Genomic DNA, 24554 nt, shown 5'->3' with positions numbered 1-24554 from the left:
GAGCTACTCTTTACCATCCCGTCCTAGACAGGTCTGTGGTCCAGAAACCTGTCCTGCAGGCCGAAGGCCATCCCAACAGGACCGCAGGTCGGTTGGCAGGTACTTCCGGTCTCCTTCAGCCCTGCCCCATCCTCACCTTCATAATCTCTCTCCTCCCCATTATCTTCTAATTCCATCTCTACCAAAATCATTTATTTCTCTGCCAAAATTTTTAGTCTTTTCTCAGTCTGATTTCTTCCGGTTAGCCTCCCAGCCAGCCAGACCACGCCCCTTGACCCCGGCGGAGGTCTTGTACTTCCGGATCCGGCGGCACGCCGGGAGCTCGGAGCCGCGATGGCGGCGGGCGGCAGCGGCGACTCGCGGGCTGGCGATGTGGAGGAAGACGCCTCGCAGTTGATCTTTCCCAAAGGTGGGGCGGGGCTCCCGCGCCGTTCCGGAGGCCGCCTTGCGCCGGGGGAGGCCGCGCGTGGGGCGGGGCCCGCTTTGGCCGGCGGACGGAGGGCGGCCGAGGCGGGAAGTGGCGCCGAGCTTTGGTGGCTGTAGACCCAGCCGGTGCTACTCCCCAGCCGCCGGGCCTTGGCCGCGGCGTCGGGCAGTCGGTGCTCCAGGCCCCCTGCCTCCGGCCGGGAGCGCCGGGAACTCTCCGGGGTGGTGATCGGCTCTTGGCGGCCCGGGGCGGGGGGTACGGGGACCGTCCGTAGAAGAGGGGTGTCGCTCGCTGCAGTCAGTGGCGACTCAAGTCTACTCGTGTGCCAGGATCTTCAGCAAAAGTTGGTGGACAGTTTCTGTTGTCGCTTTCATTTTTTTTAACCACGAACTTTTGGAAGCCCCTCATTTTTGGCCTTTTGAGATTGGCTTCTTTCTCCTCGTGGGACAGCTTGCGGGTCGGACTGGAGCCCTAAGCCTTGATGTTTAAAATGGCTAATTGTCTGGAAGGAAGTACGTAGATTGCCAAACCTTTCTCTCAGCCACCCTCGGTGACTCCAGCCTTTCAGTTAGTAGCTGAGCCTGTTTGTCAGTTACTTCGCCAACAAAATGCTTTCTAAGTTTGCTGATAATAGTAACATGTATTCTAACTTAATCAATGGTTATCTCCTATCAGTAATAGCTGAATAATATTCCTTTACATATATTCACTACATTTGTTGATCTTGGGTTGTTTCCATCTTTTGGCAATTGTGAATAATGCTGCAGTAGACACTGGTGTACAAGTATCTATTTGAATCCCTGCTTTCAAGTCTCTGGGAGTGTATACCTAAGGGGTAGAATTGCATCATTGCTAAAGTAGATATTGGGCAAACGGAAAGTGCTTTTTCAGTTCATGAAGTTTGTTTAAGCTAAGAGAAAAAAGTTAAAATGTTTTAATGCAATTATTAACGGTTAGGACAGAAGGAATTAAGAAATGCTATACTTGTGGTCCATGCAAATCACCAACATTTTAGTTTGATCCTAATTAAAGAAATATCCCAAACACTTTGCAAAATACTGTAATAGCCAATACACAGTGGCACACTTTAGGTGGGTTTAGGAGTGTAGCTTAGAAAATGAAACAAAACCACTCAATTTCTTTGAAATCACTGAGCAAGAAAAAGCATAATTAAATTTCACATACTAATTTTACATTGCTTTTATATAATACTTTGACTTAAATCCCAGAGCAAAAACTAAGGTGTTTTTTTTTTTTTTGGTATACAACTGCATGGTAAATTTGGATCACTTTCCACTGGATTTCACCTGGGAGCTTTTACATTTTTAGAAGAGGGCAGGCTTGGCACTTTTATGCTCACCAAGTTAATATTTTTGAGGACCTCGGGCATATTCATATTCATTACCGCTGACGGCATGGGCTGGAGCTCCTGCTAAGCTGGCCTGAGAGAAATCTTGACTGCTAGAAGATAGACCAATGTAAACTATTTACTCAGATTTCTTTAGTTGATTTTGTGCATCAATTTGCGTAACAATTTCAGTAAGGTTGGTCTCTAACACCATTCTCCCCATCACTATTCCTGCATTTCTACATGGAAAATTAAATCCATTTCACAGATATTTTCAAAACGCTTGTCTAATGTTTCCACTAATATTTGAATTATAACTAAGGTGCCAAGTTCACTTTCTGAAGAATCCACACAGAAGACAAAATATTACATTGCATACTGTCTATAAATCAGTGTTTTTTCTGTGTTTCAGATACTTTTTATTTCTTCAAATTTGTTTGTTTATTAGGAGTGACTGAAATAAAAAATAGAATTGAGTCCCATCATCATCATGATCATCGTGGAAATGGCTTTAAGAAAACTGGTCAGATGAATATTATTGCTTCCCATTTTCAACCAGTAGGTAGTTGCCAATGATCTAGACAGCCAACCGTCTGCTAAGAATGCCTGAGATATGTTATATAATACAACATGCCCATTCACGGGGGAAACCCACTAGGAAATAACTTATGTGTACTTCTTCATTTCATCGTACAAGACCAGCACAAAGGCACCACCCATGCCTCTGAGCACATTGGACCAGGTGCCCTTGAAGAACGCTTTGCTCCCTTCATCCCGAGCGATCTTCCTCCAGCAGTCCAGCGTGCCGGTGTATTTGATATCAGTTCCTTTGCGCCCCGACTGCATCCTCATTCGGCGACCAACGGTGTCCAATGGGTAGGAAGTCAACCCAGCCACGGCTGTGACAGACTGTGCAATCATCCAGCTGACGAAGATGTGGGTGTTCTTGGGGTCCGGAAGCATTCCCTTTGCGGTGTCATAGATGCCGAAGTAGGCAGCCCCGTAGATGATCATTCCCTGCACAGATACGTTGAAGCCCTGGGACAGGCCCCTAATCCCATCAGACTTGGTGATTTTAACCAAGCAGTCACCGAGGCCTTTGAACTCCTGTTCGGCGCCGGCTTTGCCCACATCAGCTGCTAGACGGGTAGGGGCAAAATCAAGAGGGTACACAAAGCACAAAGATGTGGCCCCCGCGGCACCGCCCGATGCCAGGTTCCCTGCAAAGTAGCGCCAGAACTGGGTCCTCTTGTCCACACCACCCAGGAAGATCTGTTTGTATTTATCTTTGAAGGCAAAGTTGAGAGCCTGGGTGGGGAAGTATCGGATGACATTGGCCAGGTTACCACGCCAGGAAGACAGGACTCCCTGCTCCTTGGGGATACGAACCACACAATCGATGATGCCCTTGTACTGCTTATCTGCGGTGATTTGCTTGCTGGCGTGCTGCACCTGCAGCAGCAGCTTGACCCGTTCGATGGGCGCTACCGCCGTCTTGGAGATGGCCGCGGCCACTCCACCTGCCAATAAGTCCTTGGCGAAGGACACAGCGGCATCTGTCAGGTTGGAAGAGAATGAGGCGACGGGAGACCGCTTAGATGGAACAGGAACCGGCTCTGACTCCGGGGCTCTGGGGCTATAAATCAGTTTTTAAATCTTATTGACAATCTCCCTCTTTGGAAACTATGAACATTTCATTTCTCTTAGATTCCAAATGAACCGTCACTCAGATCTGTACTGTAGAGCTGGTGGGACTCGAAGAGCCGAGGCTTCCTATGGTTGTTGAAGATGAGGATTGCTTTCATCATGGCAGGGCCTGGTCGACTGGTTGGGTCTCGGGGGCCAGGGCAGGCTGTCTATGAGCCTCACCTGGGGATCTTGACAGCAATCCTTCCCCTGGGGTAATAATTTCTTTTATAAGAATCAATTACCCCCCCCCTCCCAAAAGAATCAATACCATACTAGTCTCAAGGAGTTGGAGGTTGAAGATGCCCCAAATGTTGAAGATGTCAAACTCATTCAAGATGCTATTTTGCTCCATTTTCCCCTACTGCTCCCTTGAGTTTATTCCCTCGTGTCCCTGGATTCTGGAGTTTGCTGCAATGTCACCTAAAAACCCACCAAGGGGAAAAAAAAAAAACCCACCAAGGAGACCTTGAGGAAATGTGTCACGTGGTAGTGGGTGCTGTTCTGATATCCAAAGGCCAGGCAGAGTGATTTAATTGCAGACAAGGTCTTGGGCCAGAAGCCAAAATGTCGAAAAGTTACAAGTTGTCTTCTAGCAAAATTCAGTCAGGAAATAGAGCTCTGGCTTTCTGGGTGAGGTGATGTGTGGTAGAACTCTATGGTGGTACCAGTATATATCCAAGGAAAACAAAAGGCGTGTGTTGTCACACCCACTCCTAAGGTGGACTAAGGTGCTTGACCCCAAGCAAACAAAAGGATGTGGCTTGGTTCATACCTTAGACTCGTCCCACCCTTTTCTTATCAATTAGTAGAGACTGCCCCTCAAATGGGACTATATCTACAGCATATAAAGTCCAGAATCAGTCACGTAAGGGATTTTGACTAGAAGGACCATTTTACCTGACTAATTCAATTATTAATATGTTTTCAGGACCTCAAGCCACAGTTGTGAGTATGGCTTAAGACAGGAGTGTTTTGTTCTGTTGCTCACAGGGTAGCTATGTACAAAGTTATTTCTGTGAAAACTAAATTTTCCAACCTGAGAAAGTCATTGAAAGGGTAGGGGTAGGTAGGGTAGGGGAGGTAAAGGGTTGGGCAGAAACCCTGAAAGTGTTGAAGGATCTGTACTTAGATGACTTCACCAATGTCATGCAGGGCCTATTTTACTTTAAAGAACAGAAACTAGGTATCAGAAATAATGGCAATGCTTATGTCATGCTATTTTTAATACTTTTTTCATTCAAGAAGTCATAGAATTCCTATCAGTAGACTCAGGCTAAAGGAAAATTTATGAATAGTATATCTAAGTCAAAATAACATTTAAGAAATATTTGTTCCTGTGTAAGAACATTATTTTTTCTTTTTTTTTTTTTGTGAACTGAACAATGATCTTTGGGCTCCAACTTAATGAGCTTACATGGATTCTACTACAGCTTTAGAAATTTGTACCTGAATGGCGTTTTTTTTTTTTCATGAAGTGATAATATTTTATTTCTAGGGGAAAATAAATGCCTTTATAGAATTAGAACATATGTTATGGTTGCATGTTAATACCTCGAACTAATTTCTTAAGTAGTTCGTAAACAGATTAGATCATTGATGGGATACTATATAAGGTATCCAGTGCTGCTTTAAACAGAAACACCACAATTGGTTGGCTTTAACAAATAGAAAGTTATTTCTCAGTTCAGGAGACTAGAAGTCCAAATTCATGGTGCTACTCCAGGAGAAGCTCACTCTGTAGGCCTTTCTCATTCTGCAATGTGGAATGGTCTACACTTGATCTTAGCCAAAAGGCCGAGAAGCGATCTAGGGGAAGGGTCTAAGATTCCTGGGAGATTGTTGTGGCTTGTATCATCCCAAACTGCTTCTATTAAACATCAAAAGAGATTCATTTAAGACACACCTACCTATTACTAATACTGACTCACAGATGAAAGAAAATTCCATTCCCAAAGTGAATTGAAACTACAGCCATCGTAGGATTTAAAACACATATTTGTAATGCAATTCACAACAGATAGCCTACTTGGAAAACCAGTAAATCATAATTTTCCAAATATTTTTAAATAATCACATTAGGAGTCTTTTTTGTTAATAAAATATTTTCTGGAATAATATGTGTTTGCAGACAGTTTGCCCTCCTTCCAAGGTGGTAATCCTTACAATTGAGAACATAACATCAGCATTATAGAAATTTAGAGGAACCTAGATGGTGCGGTTGGGTAACTTTGACTACTAACCACAGGGTCAGCAGTTCAAATCCACCAGCTCCTTTGAGGGAGGAAAATGAGGCTATTTGGTCCCATTAAGAGTTACAGCGTCAGAAATCCTGTAGAGGGTTGTATTGCGTCAGAATCAAATCAATGAGAGTGACTTTTATGGAAATTCAAAAATTTTGACCTCATGCTAACTTAGTTAAATGACTTCTGATTATATTCACTTTTCAAATCAGTAACTATTAAGATAATATATCATTATTTAATAGTAAGTCTAGGCAAGGTTCCTTCACTTCAGAAACTGCCTTGGGCAGATTATCTACAGTATATTATTTAGAATATGCCATTGTTCCTGTACACTTATGGATGGAGGTGACAGTATAGAGTATAAAATCTCTCAATTTACACACTGGCAGATACATAGAAAATGAGATGTAGAATCTAGAGGTTGTTTTTTTTTAATTAACCACTTTATTGGGGACTCTTATAGCTCTTATAACAATCCATACATCAGTTGCATCAAGCACATTTGTACCTATGTTGCCATCATCATTTTCACGATATTTTTCTACTTGAGCCTTTGATATCAATTCTTTTTATAAAAATCATTTTATTGGGGGCTTGTACAATTCTTACCACAATCCATACATATATCCATTGTGTCAAGCACATTTGTACATTTGTTGCTATCATCATTCTTAAAACATTTGCTTTCTGCTTGAGCCCTTAATATCAGCTCCTCATTTTCCCCCTCCCTCCCCAGTCCCCCCTCCATCATGAGCGCTTGATAATTTATAAATTATTATTATTTTGTCCTATCTTACACTGCCTGACATCTCCCTTCACCCGCTTTAGAACCAGAGTTTTCATGAATACCTAAAGCCTTGCTGCCTTAAAAAGTATGAAATTAAAAGAAATTACTTAGAGCAAATAAGCAATTGGATGATGGCATGGGAAAAGTTAGGGGTTAAGATTACAGGTAATTGTAGAAAAAATAGTTACCTTCCAGCTGCATAACTGCTTTCATTCTCTTGCAATCACCTTCCTACCTGTACTCAAGAAATGCTGGGAATATTAATAATGACTTTAAGCATTTTGTATTCTAAAAGAACCCAAATATTTTATAGATAAGGTAGTGAGGAAAGTTATGTTTCTTTTTTAATCCCATTTAATTTTATCAATAGTTATGCTTTCCATCATACTGGTAAAGTCTCTATGAGGATTATCAAAGATAAATTTTATATTCAAAAGTAGACATCCGTATATGACTTACTCAAAATTATTTCTCTATAGGTGATTGAACCTGAACCTTTAATAATAAATAAGTGGATCTGATGATTAAAAAAAGAAAAAAGAACCAGAGTTTTCAATGAACACGTATCTGAATTCTTCCAGAGTTTGAAACAGCGGAGACCCTTCTCAATTCAGAAGTCCATATGCTTCTAGAGCATCGAAAGCAGCAGAACGAGAGTGCAGAAGACGAGCAGGAGCTCTCAGAAGTCTTCATGAAGACGTTAAACTACACAGCCCGCTTCAGTCGCTTCAAAAACAGAGAAACCATTGCTAGCGTCCGCAGGTGAGTGCTAAAGTCAATTCATGTAGGCTGCTGTCCTCATCCCCACTTCAGTTTTGAGCTCAGTGTAATGAAAACAGTGTTTCTGTCACTGAACAAACAGTGGCTTTGTCTGAAATTTAAAAATTATTCTTACCTTTGACATCTTTTTGTATATTCTAAATGCTACTTGTTACTTGTGTAACTTTTCTTAGCAGTTTGGCGAATTTTAACTGTCAAATCTTTCCCCATACCACACACACACACACACACACACACACACACGAAGATTAATGTACTTGATAAAGCTCCAGAGGTGTGGAGTGGGGGGTGTCCTGGACGGCTTCCAGGAAGACATGCTGTTCAGATCTTTTACAGCAAAGACACCAGAGACAATGAAACAGATATGGAGTGGAAGCGGGGAAGGTCTGTTGAAAAAAAAGAAACAGATGTAGATGACTGTCTTGGCACCCTGGGCTTCAGAGGAAATGACATACAAGTGGGTAGAATGCTGACTAGGAGTAAAAGCTGAACGAAAACAACGGGAAAGGAGAAAGATGTATAAATCATCTCAGCTGGCTGCATAGTGGTCATCTTGAATTTTTACGAGCGGCATTCCATTGAGACAGAAGGCTGGCACACTGGTGGCTGGCGAATGGTGGGGTGTTCTATTCCCCACTCACTCCTGGTGACTAAAAACATGACCCGTCCCTACTCTCCACCTACCTAGTAGCCTGTGGCAACCCTCCCCCGCCCTGCAGTGTCCCTACCTCAGTCCCCACTTTGGAACCCTCATTCAGCTCTAGTTACATCACCCTTGATTTGGAAAGCACATGATCTCCCCTTTTCAGACCAGTAGAGCATGCATTTATGCTTCCCTGGCCACCATGGAAAGAATTATTTTCATGACCAGCCATTCTTCTCAATTGCTCTCAGCCTCATTTTCTTCTGGAAAAAGCACCCTGATCTTAGCTTTCTGAGCCAGAGCAATCCACTTAGAGATCTGGTGCCCCAATCCTAGATAAAGTTAGACTAGATGAGTCCATCTAAGACTGGGCATCCTACTCTGTCCCTCTACCCTCCACCCTTCTACCCTCTCAGCTCCTTGGCTGACGACTCACTGCTGTCGAGTCAATTCTGACTCATAGTGACCCTCTAGAACGGTATAACTGAGACTACAAGTCAGTAGTTCGGTCACTTCAAGAATTGTGCAATCATCACCACAATCCATTTAGAACATTTTCTTCATTCTTTTCCTCATCATGATCAGCCCCTCCTGTCTCGCCAACCTCCTTTGCCATACTCCCAAGGAGCCATTAATCAATGATTGTCTTGGAAACTCACAGGGGCAGTTCTACCCTTTTTCTATAGGGTTGCTATGAGTTAGTATTGACTCAGTGGCAATGACTTTTTTGTTGTTGTCATATATTGGGTAAATGATTTTTCTTTTTAATGATAGTGCTAAATCTATTTAGTGATTATTTTTAATAAGTAGCACAAAGACTATTTCCATATGCAAAAAGTGAACTTACACCACATTCAAAAGTTAAGTTAAAATGTTAAGAACTAAAAAAAAAAGTAAGAACTAAAACTATAAGTCTTAAAACATAGGGCTGGGGGTGGAAAGGAGCTGAAACCAAGGATTCAATAGAAAGTAAATGTCTAGAAAATAATGATGGCAACATATACAAATGTGCTTGATACAATTGATGTATGGATTGTTACAAGAGCTGTAAGAGCCTTCAATAAAATGTTTTGGTTTTTTTTTTAAAAGTAAGAAGAAAACACAGGGGTGATGTTTTTTGGTTTTTAAAAAGGTGTTTTGAAGCTTAGTTCTTAATGATGGAATTTTAAATGTGACACCAAAAGAATAAGCAATGTAAAAGATTGGCTGTTGAATAAGACTTCATCAAAAATTTAAACTTTTAAAGCAAATGTTTTGAGAATGATGAGGACAACACATGTATAAATGTGCTTGACATACAATGGATGTATGCATGGATTGTAATAAGAGTTGTACGAGCCCCCAATAAAATTATTTTTAAAAATTTTAAACTTTTTTCTCAGAATCACTTTTGGAATTTGAAAATGTCCAAGTTTTATAAAGGTTCTTGATAGTGCTTTCATTGAATATGGAAAAAAACAGTTCTTGAGAAAAATTGCAGAATCTTTTAAATTCACTTTCTAATAAAGTTTTGAAGCCTCTGGTGCATGGGTTTGGATTTATGGCAGGCCCGATCCCATGGGCCTCTCATAGTGTCCCATGCCAAAGCGAACCATTGCCTGGCTTTACCCATGGGCTTCAGGCACTGAAGTGGGTTGCACAGTGGAAAAAAAAGTTTTGATGCCTCTGTGTGTGTGTGTGTGTGTGTGTGTGTGTGTGTAGATAGATAGATAAGATGATTTTGGGGGGTTAAAATGGGTTATATTAATGGTCTGATTATTGTATGTTAGTACATATCAATATGGCTTTTGAGGAGGATTATTTCTGGGTTTTCTTTTACTTTTCAGATAGTTAACTGATTTTCAGGACTGCTTCCTTTTGGTTTGCATCTCTGTGGGGAAACTGGAGGATGTGCTCTGGCACGTAGGCCCCAACGAAGCAAAGCATTCTCCTAAAGCATCCGTTTTACTCAGTGATGGGTCATTCAAATCTTTGTAGCATGAAAGCTCAGATTTCAGCAGCAAAGGACAAAAGCACATACGTTTAAAAATTTAATCATGCAACAGCAACAAAACTAACATTTCATCATGAACCCTAAAGCCTTGAAGTTATACTTTCTGAAGCTTTTGGAGGTTGGATGAACCTCTGAAACTGTTGCTTTGAGATAAGCTTTAAGCTTTAAACCAAATATATTCCCTGAAGCCATTTTAAAGCCTTGCATAGTTTCCTTAATTAGTAAGAAAAATAAATAATCCAAGATCCAATTTGAGTATTACGGGTTTGTTTGTTTTTCAGTATTACGTTTTTAAGAATTGTATTTATATGATCAAACTGATGGCAGCAACTTGAAAGATGGAGCTTGGAATCTTATCGGGACAGGAAGTTAATGTGACTGAGGGAGAAATCACTCAGGAAAGGAGGGTGAGAATGGTTGTACATTTCAAAGAGAGAGATTTAGACAGAAATGGTTAAATTAGTGTAGCAAGCAAAGAAAAAGAAAAATACGAAACTTGAAAATTTCCCCCCCCAATAGTTTATTAACATATAATTTACATACATAATCCAATAATTTCATTGTTCATCATAACAAGGAGAATTGTACAATCACCACCACATCAGTTTTAGAGCATCACCACCCTTCAACCATGGTTAAATCGCCTGTAAACTGTGAAGTTTTTGAAAGCCATTTCCACCTATGCTTTTAGGACCCTGGAGTGGGACAGATGTTTGTTTGTTCAACTCTCAAGAAAATGTTGAGCTGTACTTTCCTAAGGAAAATGTAGAGTGACTAAAAGACACAGATAAATTTTTAGAGAGCTTGTTTTGTAATAAAATGTTGCTACAAAATCATAGAAACGTTAAACAAAAAACATCAAAACATTCAGCTGTTGCTTATTGACATATCCTCCATCAAGCACTCTCGACTCTTAAGGATGGTGTTTTGATGTGTCTAACTTTCTGCCAAAGAATACTATGCTCTTGGATTTACCACACATCCAACTGGAGGTTTGGCATCCTTGAATAACTCACATTATGCTTCCTTTCAATGTGTGTGAACTCTGGGAACACCAAGAAGTCTGAAGTGGTAAGGTGGATGCAGTCAGTAGGGTTCTCCGAGGACTTCAGAACTGTGGCACAGACAGACAGATCTGTGCGCACCCTGTCGGTTCCAATGCACAGCAACCTCACAGGACCCATTAGAACTGCCCTGCAGGTTTCCAGACCATAACTTTTATTGTGTGCAAATAAACAGATATTATTGGATATGAATATGAGATAACAATGTTAAAAATGAGCTTTTGGAACACTGTCCTAGGATTGCCTGGTTTAAACAAAAATCATTTTATCGGGGGCTCTTACAGATACTGTGACAGTGTATAAATCCATTATATCAAGCAAACTTGTACATATGTTGCCATCATTTTCAAAACATTTTCTTTCTACTTGATCCCTTTCATATCAGCTCTTTATTCCCCCCACCCTCATGAGCCCTCACTAAATTATATATTATTATTTTTAAATCATTTTATTGGGGGCTCTTTACAGCTCTCATAATATTCCTTACATTGATTGTTTCAAGCATATTTATACATGTTGCCACCATCATTTTAAAAAACATTTTCTTCTTGAACCCTTGGTATAAGTTCTTCCCCCCTACCCCCCAAACTCTCCCACCCTGGTGAATCCTTGGTCAATTATATATTGTTATTATTTTCTCATACTTTACACTGCCCGATGTATCCCTCACCCACCCAAACCTAACTCTTTGCAGAAGTGAAAAGCCTCAGTTTTCTCCACAGAGTGACTGGTGGTTTCCCGTCGCAGACCTTGCAGTTAGCAGCCCAGTGCACAACCCACTATGCCACCAGGGTGGACTTTTCTCTCTCTCTCTCTCTCTCTCTCTCTCTCTCTCTCTCTCTCTCTCTCTCTCACACACACACACACACACACACACACACACTCTAAATATACATTTAGAAACATTTACTTTCCAATCTTATATTTCTTAATAAAGGGACTCTCGTGTCAAATACTAAGACTCAGTGACATAGGAAGAATTTTTGACTAGTATGTGTTGAGGAATTAATTTTTAAATGAGCATATCCTCATTTGTAAACATGGTAAAGAATCCAAAAAGTTGAAAAAACATCTAAAATTGTATTAGCCAGAACTAGTATGAAATGGTTCCCTCCATTTGCACTTACAAGTTGTAAGTGTATGTAAACAGATTTTATGTTTGGAATGCCTTACTAAATGTTTGAAATGGTATACTCAAATGATTGAAATAGTATACTAAAATGTTAGCCTTGATTATGTCTAGGTAGAGAGACAGGTAAGATTTATTTTTCTTTTCTTTTATAGAGTTAGAACATTAACTAATGTGCTTGTAATATAGTTATTCGCTCAGTAAATACTGTTTCATAATGAATAATTGATTATTACTAAATGTCCTCTCTGAAACGAAATTCCTTATCATCTCAAAGTTCTGACTCCTAGGGATCCTAGGGCAGTGTAGCACTGCCTTTGTGGGTTTCTGAGACTGTAAATCTTCCTGGGAGTAAGAAACATATCCTCTCCCACACGGGTGGATGGTTTTGAATTACTGACCTTGCTGTTGGCCCAATGTGTTACCCACTACACCAGAAAGGCTTCTGAAATATATCACAGATGAGCTTTAGTTTAAGATTGTGGTATTAGATGCTGCCTATCTAGATGCATGAAAACCAAAGATAAGGTTCATATTTATAATATTATTTTAACAGTTTGAACAGTTATTACATTTAAGATGCACAGTACACATTTGCATAAAGTATTTTTAAAATTTCAGATAAAATTTAAAAGGAATTTTGTCTACATCAAATTTAATAAGACAGTAATCAAGGAACAAAATCCAATCCTTTGCCAGAGGATTATACACTGTTTCTGAGGTTGATAGTGCTTTCTCACAGGTTATAAGAGCAAGACAAGAGTGGTCAGCCCTGAAGAGCCTGCTTCCGTTTCATAGGCTTTACCTGGCTTCACTCCAATTTACATTCTTCTGCAGTAGAAACAGCAAGTAATTTGAAAATGAAATGTGCAGTCGTACTCAAATTGCAAATAATGTAGCATTTACAGAAAAATTTTGTATTTTTTTGGAGGGTGAGGGGGTTGGTAGAATAGTCCCCATTTTCATTGATAATTCTTTGTTGTGTTTTGATTATTTTCTTATGATCAGCTTGTTGCTCCAGAAAAAGCTTCATAAGTTTGAATTGGCGTGTTTGGCTAATCTTTGTCCAGAGACTGCTGAGGAGTCCAAGGCCCTGATACCAAGGTTAGTAGTGGTTATGGTAAGTTCTGTGTGTCTGAGATCCATTCTTGTAAGTAGGTTTACTCTTTCTCACTGGTTTGTGTCTTTAAAATTTAGATATTGAGAATATATTTTTGACAATGTATGAGAATGGTAATTTTGTACCACAAGGGTTAGCAAAAATGTGAAATAGCTGGAGCCATTATACATTAATGGTTACAGTATAAATGGGTGCCGTTACTTTGAAAACAATTTGGCAAAGCTTATTAAAGATGAAAGTATTCCATGACCCAAAAGTTCTTTCCTATTTCATGTTGATTTACAAGAAGACATGTTCTAATGTTCATTGCAACATTGTTAGTGATAACATACATCTATCATTGAACAAAAAACCAGGTAAATATGATATAGTATATTCATATACTATATATTCCACAAAAGGAACCTTGGCGGTGTAATGATTATGCTTCAGGCTATTAACCACAAGGTCAGGTGTTTGAAACCATCAGCTGCTCTCTGGGAGAAAGATGCGGCTTTTAGTCTTGGAAATCTGCAGGAGCAGTTCTACCCTGTCCTATAGGGTCACTAAGAGTTGGAATTAATTTAATGGCAGTGAGATGTGTTACACCGCAGTGCAAAAAGTAATGTGCTTGAGTGACAATAAGAACAAAAGTCAAAAGAATTTGAAAAGAAAAAATTACAAATCGATATATACAGAATCACACTATTTCTTAGAAAGTTTTAAATCACTATTACATGTTGCTTAAGACTACACTAATGTAAGAAGAAGAAAAAATAACCACACAGACAATTCCAACTCATTTAGTACTAACAAATACCAATTGTAGAATAGTTATTTCTGAGAATGGGAGAGAAATAATTGGTTGGGGAGCATAACCAGGGCTATCAATTGTTACAAAGTTTTATTTTAAAAATAGGATTAGTGGTTAAAGTAGTACATGCTGTTTTTCAAATGGAAAAGTAGATAGGGTAGGAAAAAAGTAGAGTTGAATGGTTGGGATATCAATTTTTAAGCAGTACATGGTGCTCAAAGGTAGTCATGTAAGCATTTAGGAGTGTAGGAGGATTGTCATTCGCTAAATCACCCACTTCTTTGGCTTTTATTCTTGTAGCTTGGAAGGGCGGTTTGAAGATGAAGAGCTACAACAGATTCTTGATGATATCCAGACAAAGCGTAGTTTTCAGTATTAATCTCAGAACATCCTAGGTGGAACCACAAGCCCAGGACCTGGGCTGACCACGGAAATTCTACTTCAGAAAACAATTGGACTTCCTTTGGGCAGAACACCACACCGTGGTGTCGGTTGCTATTCCATACTTGACGTTGACCACAATCTTGACTCAGAAAGGTGAGGTGGGTGATTTGCATATAAACTCTGCTATTGACTACCTCAACCGAAGGTGTTTGGCTCCTTTATTGTTATTTCTTTCATAACCTCCCTGGCAGTAATCCCGAGTGTGGCCCAGTTAACTGTCAGAAGGGGTAACCCGGGGCCACACTCGGGATTACACTGCAGAGAAGTCCCTTATCTGCTCCCCAGTCCAGCCGTGTCCTTGCCGTGATCGCAGAGCGATCTGACTGTTCCGTTCCATTCTCTGTGTGCAGTGTCGCCGCACTGGGGTGGAACTGGGCGGGAAATACAAAACTGCCAGTCTAAAAGAGACATACACACACACAACCAGTGATACAGTGTAACCTGTGAGGATTGCATTGTCTCACAGCAATCACCTCAGATTTGCCCCTAGACCAGTCTCCAGTGCCCTGCCTGCCCTTTTACTGTCATTTGGAAAATTTTTTGCCTGCAATTTTTTGTTCATTGCATCAAAAAGTGTCACTTTAGCACAAAAGGAGTTTTAGACCAGATAAACGACAGCGACAGTGACTTAAAACTACTCGCAGAGAATTGAGCAGTAGCGGTTCATGGGGAAATTCATCATCCGACAGTGACGCTGATCAGATAAGTGACCACAGTGATGATTCCGCACCTGAGCTCAGCCATGTCTGCGGTACGGATCAGGCAGCTTCCCAAGATTCCCGTTTACTTAAGAATTTCTTAAGAATTATAGGCCTGGGAGGGAGGGAGAGGGGGAAAAAAAGGAAACCGAGCTGATTCCAGGAATCCAAGTGGAAAGCGAATTTTGAGAATGACGAGTGCAACGAATGTATAAGGGTGCTTTGCTCAACTGATGTATGTATGGATTGTGATAAGAGCTGTATGAGCCCCAATTAAAAGATTTAATAATAATAAATAAAAAGGGATAACTTGTTAAGGTTTCCATGTATAAAAAGAATGCTTGGAAACTGATAGTGTCAGCAACTGTTCAATTCTGCTTGATGTTACTGGACTATGGAATAATAAAAAAAGAAAAAATAATTACAGGCCTACAATATAAAACAATAAATTTTATGCAAAACAATGTACCACTTTGGGTACAAAATCACTGACATAATTAGAGCAGCAGGGAGGTTAATAATTCATATTTTAATTTAAATGTACTTAAGAGTTTTTGAAAACACCCTAGAACATGCGAAGCAGCTCACCATGGAAAACAGTTACAACTAAAGCTATCAGAACTGTGTGTGTGGAGCCTGTAGCTTTCAGGTAGACAGGTAGCTTTTCCTTGGGCTGTCGTCACACAATTGGACTTGGAGTACATGTTTATCAAAAACTTGCTTTGTCACTGAACAATGAATCGCTATGTATGGGCATCCATTCCAAACCTCTAGGCTTATTAACTACTGTGAGTCTGGGTAGACTAGAGAACAAATCCATGGACACACGTGTATAAGAAAGAGGTTTATATACAAGAGCAATTGAACATTGAGAAAACACCCAGCCCATTCCAGATAAAGTCCATAAGACCGATACTAGCCCATATGTCCTATACCAATCTATAAAGCCCTCTTCAGACTCAACGAACACATGCAGTGACACTGAATGTGGATCACAGGCCAGTGGGTAGAAAGTCTTTGGATCCAGTGTCATTGGAAACATCTCAGTGCTGGCAGGTGGTCTCTGCATCAGGGTAGGTCCATGTGTCTTGTCAGCTGCTGTGTGTTTCAAGGTTTGAGCAGTCTCCACCTCCAAGGAAGAAGTGCCGGATTTCCCAGAATTCTCAGGAAATGTCCACACAGGCCTCATTGGCTATGATCTGATTGACAAGTTATACTCCACCCCTACACTCTTAATCCTCAAATTGACAAATGATTGTGTATCTACCACAATTACCAACATGACTTAGAAGGGGAGTGAGCCTGCTACCTGTTGAACCATTGCATTGAAGATAATTTATTCTAAGTTAGGAATTAGAGATCTAGTAGGAGGAACCATTTACAAGCTGTACTTTCTACCTTTGTTTTCTCAGACGGGAGATTTTTCTGTTCTCTTAACAGTTTGGGTTTTTTCCTCAGGAGCATCTGCCTTAGTCAAGACCCAAGGAAAAAAACGGGCAGGAACAAAGTTGATTTAAAGTATGGATAGTTCTATGTCAACTAAGTAAAAAGTAAAATACTATTTTCAAAAGCTCTGGCAGTTTCTAAAATATTGAACCAATTTAAAATGCTATAGGGATCATGCAGATTTATGATAATGTACATAGGTTAAATCCCTGAGACCAAGGGTACATGTAATTAAAGTTGTGATGATGATGTGTCATTGAGCAGGTTCCAACGCATAGTGATCATATGCACAACAGAACAAAACACTGCCTGCTCAGTGTCTGTGTCTGGCAGTCACTGTGTCAGTATGTTTGGTCAAGGGCCTCCCTATTTTTTTTTTCGCTGCCCCTCCTCCACTTTACCTAACATGAAGGCCTTCTCTAGGGACTGATCTCTCCTGACAACATGTCCAAAGTATAAAAGAAAGTCTTGCAATCCTTGCACCTAAGGAACGCTCTAGCCACTCTCCCCAGAAGCTTTATGCACTTCTCTTTATCTAAATTATGGGACGCTGCTTTGCCTGGACTTAACACACTACCCCCTTTGGGCCTCTAAATGGGGATGCTTGGTGTATGTTTCAACAGTTTTATTGGTACATAATTTACATATTATATAATTGAGTCAATCCTCAGTCATATCAAAGGGGATTGCACAATCACTATCACATCCATCATAGAGCATTTCCCCCCACCCCCATCCCCCTTATTTTAATGGCTTTGCTAGCTTACTTCCTGAGTCAGGACTTGCCTACTGATTAAGCTTAAAAGGAATTTTTACTACAAAGGAGTAAGTTGTTATATTTGTATTTTTAACCAACTAAATCTTAATTTGTTATATTTCTAGTACTTTGATTAACAGCAGGGTCTTTCACCCTTTATCATATTCACATCTTTAATTTTTGACCATTTCATGTAGATGTTATTTTTAAAAGCTCATAACTCATGTAGTATTTTTTATTTTATGAGCCATTCTGCTATTTAGCTAAGAGTGACCTCAAGGAATAATTTTAGTTTTGTTTTAGGGTACAACAGAGGCCCCGAATCTGAAATATAATTTAAGGAGAACATTTATTAAGTCTTAAAAGAGGAAAAAGACACATTATCTGGATGAGGGAAGGAATTATCAGGTCACAATGGGTTTTGAAGGTTCTTAGCTGCTTAAGTAAGGAATGGAACACAAAGGAAAACTCACAAAGTCTTAATAGGTGGCAAATAGATCAGATGGGACTGCAGAAGCATAAATGGGACCATGATTAGGACACTTACATCATGCTAGATGGGAGAATCTACAATATTGGTACAGGGTCTGGGGCAGTTCTCAACCTGTGGGACTAGACCCCTTGGGAGTTGAATGACCTCACAGGGGTCACTTAAGACCGTCAGTCTCTGTCTCCAGCCTCTTCTGCCCACATGAAGATACACCCACATGAGTGCCCAACGTGAAGACTTACCAATGCTATACCATACTTCAAGACAAAATTTCATTTATTTGTAATTAGAAATAATTATTTCACAATACATAATTACATAATTTGTGATTAATCACTATGTTCACTTTGTAACAATGAAAATACATCTTGCATATATTTACATTATGATTCATAACTAGCAAAATTAAAGTTATGAATTAGCAACAAAAATAGTTTTATGGTTGGGGTTCGCCACATGTAATATATTAAAGGGTCGCAGCATTAGGAAGGTTGAGAACCACTTCTCTAGGGCTTGACTCTTGGCTATGCCGCTGTCCCCTCCAGGAGGTGCTCTTCATCAAGGGTACACTCAGGCAAGCCCCTGAGGGTGACTTCCGGGGCTGGCTGGAAGGGGAGTAGAGGGAATTCCACTTGCTAATGCACTTTGCCTGAGGGCCAGACTATTTATATGCTTGGTCACTGGCTAGAAGGAATTCACTGGAGGCTTAATCTGCAAATGGATTTTGGGCTCTCACTATTGTTGTAGCCTGGTGTCCCTTCCCAGAAAGAAAACAACCCAGACCACTGACAAGTTCAAAAGAAAAAGTTCTATTTCCTGCGCAGGTAGGGACCATCAGCCCTCTTGAGAGGAGACTGAGCAGCGGCTTGTCTAATTTTCCACAGGTTTTTATACTTTTGCAATGTGCACGTGTGCAAGCAAGCAGAGTAGAGAAGCAGGATATTGCGGTTAGCCATTCTTAGTTGAACAATCCCTGCTCTTAGTTGAACAATAATCGCTCCAGGTGTTCTTCCAAGCCTTTTGAACGTTCATTTCCTTCGGCACAGTCCACTGCACTTGTCAGCACAGCCTGCCTCGCTCATGTCAGCGAGTTCATGTATAGTTCATGATGGCTTCTGTCAGCTCAAAACGGCTTCACTCTTGTTGAGGCTGTTTAGAGCGACTACATTCCCCCCTAAAAGTTCAAATCATTGAATCTGCTGTTGCCAGCCGGGTATACGGTGGGCTTAGCACTAAAGAGTTTTACGGCTTGTACTTTCTTTGTAACGAATGCCACTAGCTTATTACATTTTTTTTAGTTTATTATTATTGGTGTAAATGTGAGGCTTAGCAGGAGGAGGACTAGAGGTCTGGCTAGGGCAGTTAGCCAGGTGACCAGTTAAATAGCTTTTCAAACCAATTGGGTCCTTCATTTCTTGTCTCTTTCCTCTCATCTTTTCCTGACCAGGGATAAACTATCTCTAATGATTCCTGAATGGTTTGCATAAAAACAACAGGTTCCTCCCAACGCCCTGCACAGCACTCCTTCCTTGTTTCACAAAGAGCGAGTCAAGCCCTCCGCGGGTTTGCAACACAACTTCAATGCAAGGGAGTCTAAGGATATTTTTACATGGGAAACGGATTTTTTTTATCCTTCCTTGCAAATCCAAATCAATTTGCTGACTAAAAGTGTGATAGTAAGTTTCCTGGTATTAAAGCAGCTGACCCTACTGCGCTGATCCCACAATTCCAAGCCCTGCCAACATTGGGGCTCTCTTAACTCGTCCAGAAATTTCAGTGTGACCCCTACCTGCTTCACCAGAATACAGGTACACTTGAACAACAGGCATGAGCACACAAATACCCGAGTCCACTGTTAATACCGGGGAAAAGAGACTGGGTGTTAGTCCTGCAGAACAAGCAAACCACATACCCATAGGAGCAGGTAACAAATAAGGATCAACATTTGGTTCAATAGGACAGCTTGAAGGCAAAAATCTCGACACCTTGACATATTAAAGGGTTAATTAGATGAATAAAAATACAGTCCTTGCCTTTGCAAATCTAAAGTGAGCTTAGAATTGAACCCATTCTGATCCTACCTACAGACTGACTGCTGCTTAGTGTAATTCTTCCTACTAACATTTTTAATTTGATTACAGTCTGTACCAAGAGTGCTATTTGTACCTATGTCTACATAGTAAGGGGGAGCAGGGTTCAGACAAAGCCAACAATCAGCTGTGAGGTTAGGATTTGAGTTCATAAACTGGAATACAGCATCCCGAGTATTAAACACAGAACCGTGAAGTGGCATCTGAATGGAAAGGACCCTTTGAGTTGGGTTGGCAGTGAACGGGAACGTTACTGAAGAGTCTGGAGGGTGCAGCAAAGGAATCTTAGTGACACGCAGCTGTGGCTCTTCAGGATTTATCAGTAGGTTTAGTCCTATAGGGACAGGAGGTTGCCATATTTTACTTTGCTGGATAGTAAAGGCTGTCTCTGGATCTCTGCCGTTTACATAAAGTCGAATTCTCCATGTTTTCCCAGTGAACCACTTTTGCTATTAATAACACTTGAATCCAATTCTTATTGGGTTACATTTGGAAACTACAAGTGGTGGGATTAAACCCCTCAGACTTTAGTTCCATTCTTTTAAAAGTAAGATTAGGGTCTTCTTTAAAAAGTTTCCACCCTTTAGATGATATAGTTTTACAACCCCTAGCTGTACAGTGGTAATATCCCTACCCTTGGCAGTCAGGGGGTCCATCAGCTGGGCATATATAGGAATAATTTCTAAGCTGTTTCTTAAAATTTAGATTCGGACATCCCCTTGGGGTATAGGAGTTACTGTATTTATGCTAGCCAATGATCTTTTTTTTAAAAAAATCATTATTTTTATTTTTTGAGGCTATCACTTTTAATGGGAGTAGAAACCCCGTCTTTGTCCCATGGAGCAGCTGGCGGTTTCAAACCACCAACCTTGAGGTTAGCAGCCCAAGGCATAACCTCTCTCCCACCAGGGCTCCTCCCTGCTCGCCAATGATCTTTACATGCAACTCTGGTTCAAGCAAATCAAAGCAGTGTTAACAGCTTATTACATTTTTCCCACTGGAGGCTGAGTAACAGTCCACACGTTTCTTGTGACTGATGAATCCACGGCCCCTTCCCCGCTGCTTTAACAGCAGTTGGTGTTATATCACCTGGTATGGGCCAGTCCACCTTGGTTTTAAGGTGTCGGGTTGGTGCTTCTTTACCCAGGTTGCAAGTTGTGGGCTGCCTCTTCACCTTTTTCTTGGTTGGTCCCAAAATGAAGGTGTCGAGATGACTTGTCTCTCTCACCTGCTGCACAGCCTGCAGGGATGTAAGGAGGGAACGATTAGTGACTTCCATTATTTCTACCTCCTTCAATCTTGGGAGGATTGGGGAGGTCCACCAAACATAAATCCAAATGGGGCCATGCTTTTCACATAGGAAGTACATCAGGGCAAAAGGTAAAAAGATCAGCCCAGTTTTCGCCAGTTTCTTAATGCAATTTAACTCAAAATTCCTTTAGGGTTTTGTTTATTCCTTTTACTTGCCCTGAACTTTGGGGTCTATAAGCACAGTGGAGCTTTTAGTTAATATTTAGAAGCCTTGCTAAGACTTTAGTAATTTGAGCAATGAATGCTGGGCTATTGTCGGACCCCAACGTGGTAGGAAGGCCAAATCTAGGGACAATTTTAGTTACTAATAATTTACACACGGTGTAAATAGGTGTCCACGAACACCAGCAAATACCAGTAGCCATACCTTCCAGGTCTGATTTCCATAAAGTCCACCTCCCAGAATTCTCCAGGACTATCGCCTCGAGCTCGTGGTTGGGGTTGCTCCTTTTCTTTTCTAGGGATGTTTCCCCGAGCGAGCACAGTGCAAGTCACGGTGGGTGACATCTGCCACCCAGTGTCCAAGCCTGGGTGTGTAAAAGTACCTGAGGAGCAACTGAGACCATTTAGAGGATCCCGAGTGCATACCTTCATGTGGTCCTTGAATCAGATCTCTCCCAGAGCTTCTGGCATGACTCTTCTTCCTTCTGGATGGAGCAGCCACCTGGATGCTCCGAGTCTCTTTGGCAACCCAGCTCTTGGCTTACCTTTAGATCATTTTCCGAGTATGTAGGTTGTGGCGGTAACACTGGGAACGGCATGAGGACGGCCACTAGCTCAGGGGGATTGGTGGTCTAATCCTGGCGTTCGAGATCCACCGGTCGGGGGACTGGTTAGGAGGGGCTCAACCACAGGTCCCCTACCACAGCAATATGCTGCCCCAGTGTAAGCTTCCTAGCTTCTACAACTAGGATGGCGGTGGCAGCCTCAGCTCGCATGCAGCTCGGCCATCCTGCAGCTACAGAGCCGTTTCTTTGAAAGATCGGCCACAGGTCTCTTCCATGGTCCCAGGTTCTGAGTTAGCACTCCTTTTGCTGTGCCTCTGGCCTCATACAGACAATTGGAAGGGCTTTCTTATGTCCGGAAAGGCTAGAGCAGGTGCCGATATGAGCGCCTTTTTAAAGGATTCAAAGGCTTGCTGTTCTACCTCAGTCCATTTAGTTTTTTTCCTTCCCCCAGTACTTGCATGTAAGGGTTTGGCTATTTCCACAGATGCCAAAATCCACAATGGACAGTCCCCCACAGCTCCTAGGAACTCCCACACCTGCCTCTTTGTCTCAGGGACTGGGATTTTGAGGATCGCCTCAATGCGGCTGGGGGACGAGGTTCTTTTCCCTCCTCCAGTTGGTAGCCTAGGTATACAGCTTTAATGACACACAGTGGAGCCTTTAAAAAAATTTTTTAAAAGTCATTTTATTGGGGCTCATACAACTCTTATCACAATCCATAAATACATCAATTGTGTAAAGCATACTTGTACATTCATTGCCCTCATCAATCTCAAAACATTTGCTCTCCACTTAAGCCCCAGGCATCACGTCCTCATTTTTCCCCTCCCTCCCTCCCCGCCACCCCCCTCATGAACCCTTGATAATTTATAAATTATTATTTTGTCATATCTTGCCCTTTCCGACGTCTCCCTTCCCCCACTTTTCTGTTGTCCGTCCCCCAGGGAGGAATTCACATGTAGATCTTTGAAATCAGTTCCCCCTTTCCAACCCACCCTCCCTCTACCATCCCAGTATCACCACTCACACCACTGGTCCTGAGGGGATCATCCGCCCTGGATTCCCTGTGTTTCCAGTTGCTATCTGTACCAATGTACATCCTCTGGTCTAGCCAGACTTGCAAGGTAGGATTTGGAACATTTAAGAACTAGAGGAAAGTTGTATTTTTCATCGTTGCACCCTGACAGTTGAGCCTTTTTTGCAGATTCCCTGTACGCCAATTGGCCAAGGACTATTAACAGGTCTTCAGTAGCCTTTTTTGCATTCCTCCAGGGTTTCAGAGGCCCGGAGGAGGTCATCTGCATACTGGAGCAAGGTTGTTTTGGGGTATTCCTCCTTTTATTCCTGTAAGTCTTTACTAGGTTGACTTACAGGGTACAAGGGTATGGAGAAAAAAGCAGCATCCTTTAAGTTCAAAACAGTATTGCAAATTCAGTTTGGCGGAATAGTACTCAGGAGGGCATAAGGGTTTGGTACGTGGGGTGAACAGTCTCTACCCTTGCATTTACCTCTCTGAGATCCTGACTGGTCGGAAGTCCTCAGTCCCTGGCTTCTGCACGGGCAGCAGGGGAGTTTTCCATGCAGACTTGCAGGGCACCAAAATGCCTGTCCTTGAGTCTGTGTATGTGAACAGCAACACCCACCTTTGCTTTCCAGGGAGTAAGGTTTGCTTGACTTTTACCGGTGTAGCTGAGCTCAGAAGTTGTACCACAGGTGCCTGATGCTTGGAAAGGCCTGGTGGGTTGTTCTCTGCCCAAACAAAAGGAATATCTTTTAGCCATTTATCAAGAAGTTCCTTTGATGAGGTCTCTTCTACTCCTTGATAAAACACATATTCCTCAAACAATGGAATGGTGAGCAAAACCTGGGTGTTTTCGGGTTCAAGGGTTAAGGTGGTCTCAGCAGGCGAGAAAGTAATTGTGGCCCCCAGTTTCTGTAATAAGTCCTGACCAATTAGGGGATAGGGGCACTCAGGCATTACCAGGAAGGTGTGTAACTGTCCCTTGTGCTAAGTCTGTTATTCTAGCCATTGTCCGTGGATATGCTTGGGTCTTCCCTGTGGCCCCTGTAATTAAAGTCTTTTCTTTTGAAAATGTGCCTGTAGTTTTTTTTCAAAACCGAGAAAGTGGCCCTGTGTCCACCAAGAACTTTACTGGCTGGCTCCCTACTTGGAGAGTTAGCCTGGGCTCCTGGGGGCCAAGTGAAGCAGAGCCTTGACTCCTTCATTCAGCTTCTTCAATCATTATTGTCTCTCGCTTGGGTTTTTCTAGGCGAGGATGAGGCCCATCCTTTCTAGTGGTGGGTCGCCCTCCTTTCCTGGCATTTTCAGGGCACCGATTTTTCCAGTGTCCTTTTTTGCAGTAGGCACATTAATCCTTCCCCAGGGGTTGGAAGTGCCCATGGGTTGGCCTCTCCGTGAGTGGGCCATGATTTCCCTTTCCTGAACCTCTGGGGTCTCCCATGGTAGTCACTAAAATTTTAGCTAGTTTCTTTGTCCCACATTGGTCACACAGTGGGAAAAAGAGTTTCTCTCAAGTGGGTAGTGCCCGCTGGCTGCCCATCAGGTCCAATGAC

General features: G+C 41.7%; 1 protein-coding gene and 3 pseudogenes across 3 annotated transcripts; 2 read left to right on the top strand and 2 right to left on the bottom strand.

Moving 5' to 3' along the window:
* Window positions 1-267: 267 nt before the first annotated feature.
* Window positions 268-15463, top strand: POLR2D (RNA polymerase II subunit D). Of its 3 annotated transcripts, none has more exons than XM_075529967.1 (4): window positions 268-409; window positions 7076-7256; window positions 13112-13223; window positions 14317-15463. In XM_075529967.1, exons 1-4 carry the CDS (start codon window positions 334-336, stop codon window positions 14332-14334), a joined length of 387 nt encoding a protein of 128 aa, XP_075386082.1. In that variant the 5' UTR covers window positions 268-333; the 3' UTR covers window positions 14335-15463. The 3 variants fall into 3 exon arrangements, with proteins under 3 accessions (XP_075386082.1, XP_075386080.1, XP_075386081.1); XM_075529965.1 differs by having other exon boundaries at window positions 269-409; window positions 13112-13207; window positions 14317-15294; XM_075529966.1 differs by lacking the exon at window positions 268-409 and adding an exon at window positions 903-939 and having other exon boundaries at window positions 13112-13207; window positions 14317-15298.
* Window positions 1731-3583, bottom strand: LOC142424749 (AP-3 complex subunit sigma-1-like; annotated as a pseudogene).
* Window positions 2442-3473, bottom strand: LOC142424750 (ADP/ATP translocase 2 pseudogene; annotated as a pseudogene).
* Window positions 9442-9561, top strand: LOC142425222 (small nucleolar RNA SNORA42/SNORA80 family; annotated as a pseudogene).
* Window positions 15464-24554: the final 9091 nt, after the last annotated feature.

Source organism: Tenrec ecaudatus, chromosome 13 (assembly GCF_050624435.1).
Source record: "Tenrec ecaudatus isolate mTenEca1 chromosome 13, mTenEca1.hap1, whole genome shotgun sequence".
NCBI classification, from domain to species: Eukaryota; Metazoa; Chordata; class Mammalia; order Afrosoricida; family Tenrecidae; genus Tenrec; species Tenrec ecaudatus.
This window is presented reverse-complemented; position numbering and strand designations above follow the sequence as displayed.

Coding starts and splice junctions, on each gene's coding strand:
- POLR2D (XM_075529965.1), top strand. CDS start 334: ATGGCGGCGGGCGGCAGCGGCGACTCGCGGGCTGGCGATGTGGAGGAA. Junction 7,257..13,111: donor ACCATTGCTAGCGTCCGCAG/GTGAGTGCTAAA, acceptor TCTTATGATCAG/CTTGTTGCTCCAGAAAAAGC. Junction 13,208..14,316: donor TCCAAGGCCCTGATACCAAG/GTTAGTAGTGGT, acceptor TTATTCTTGTAG/CTTGGAAGGGCGGTTTGAAG.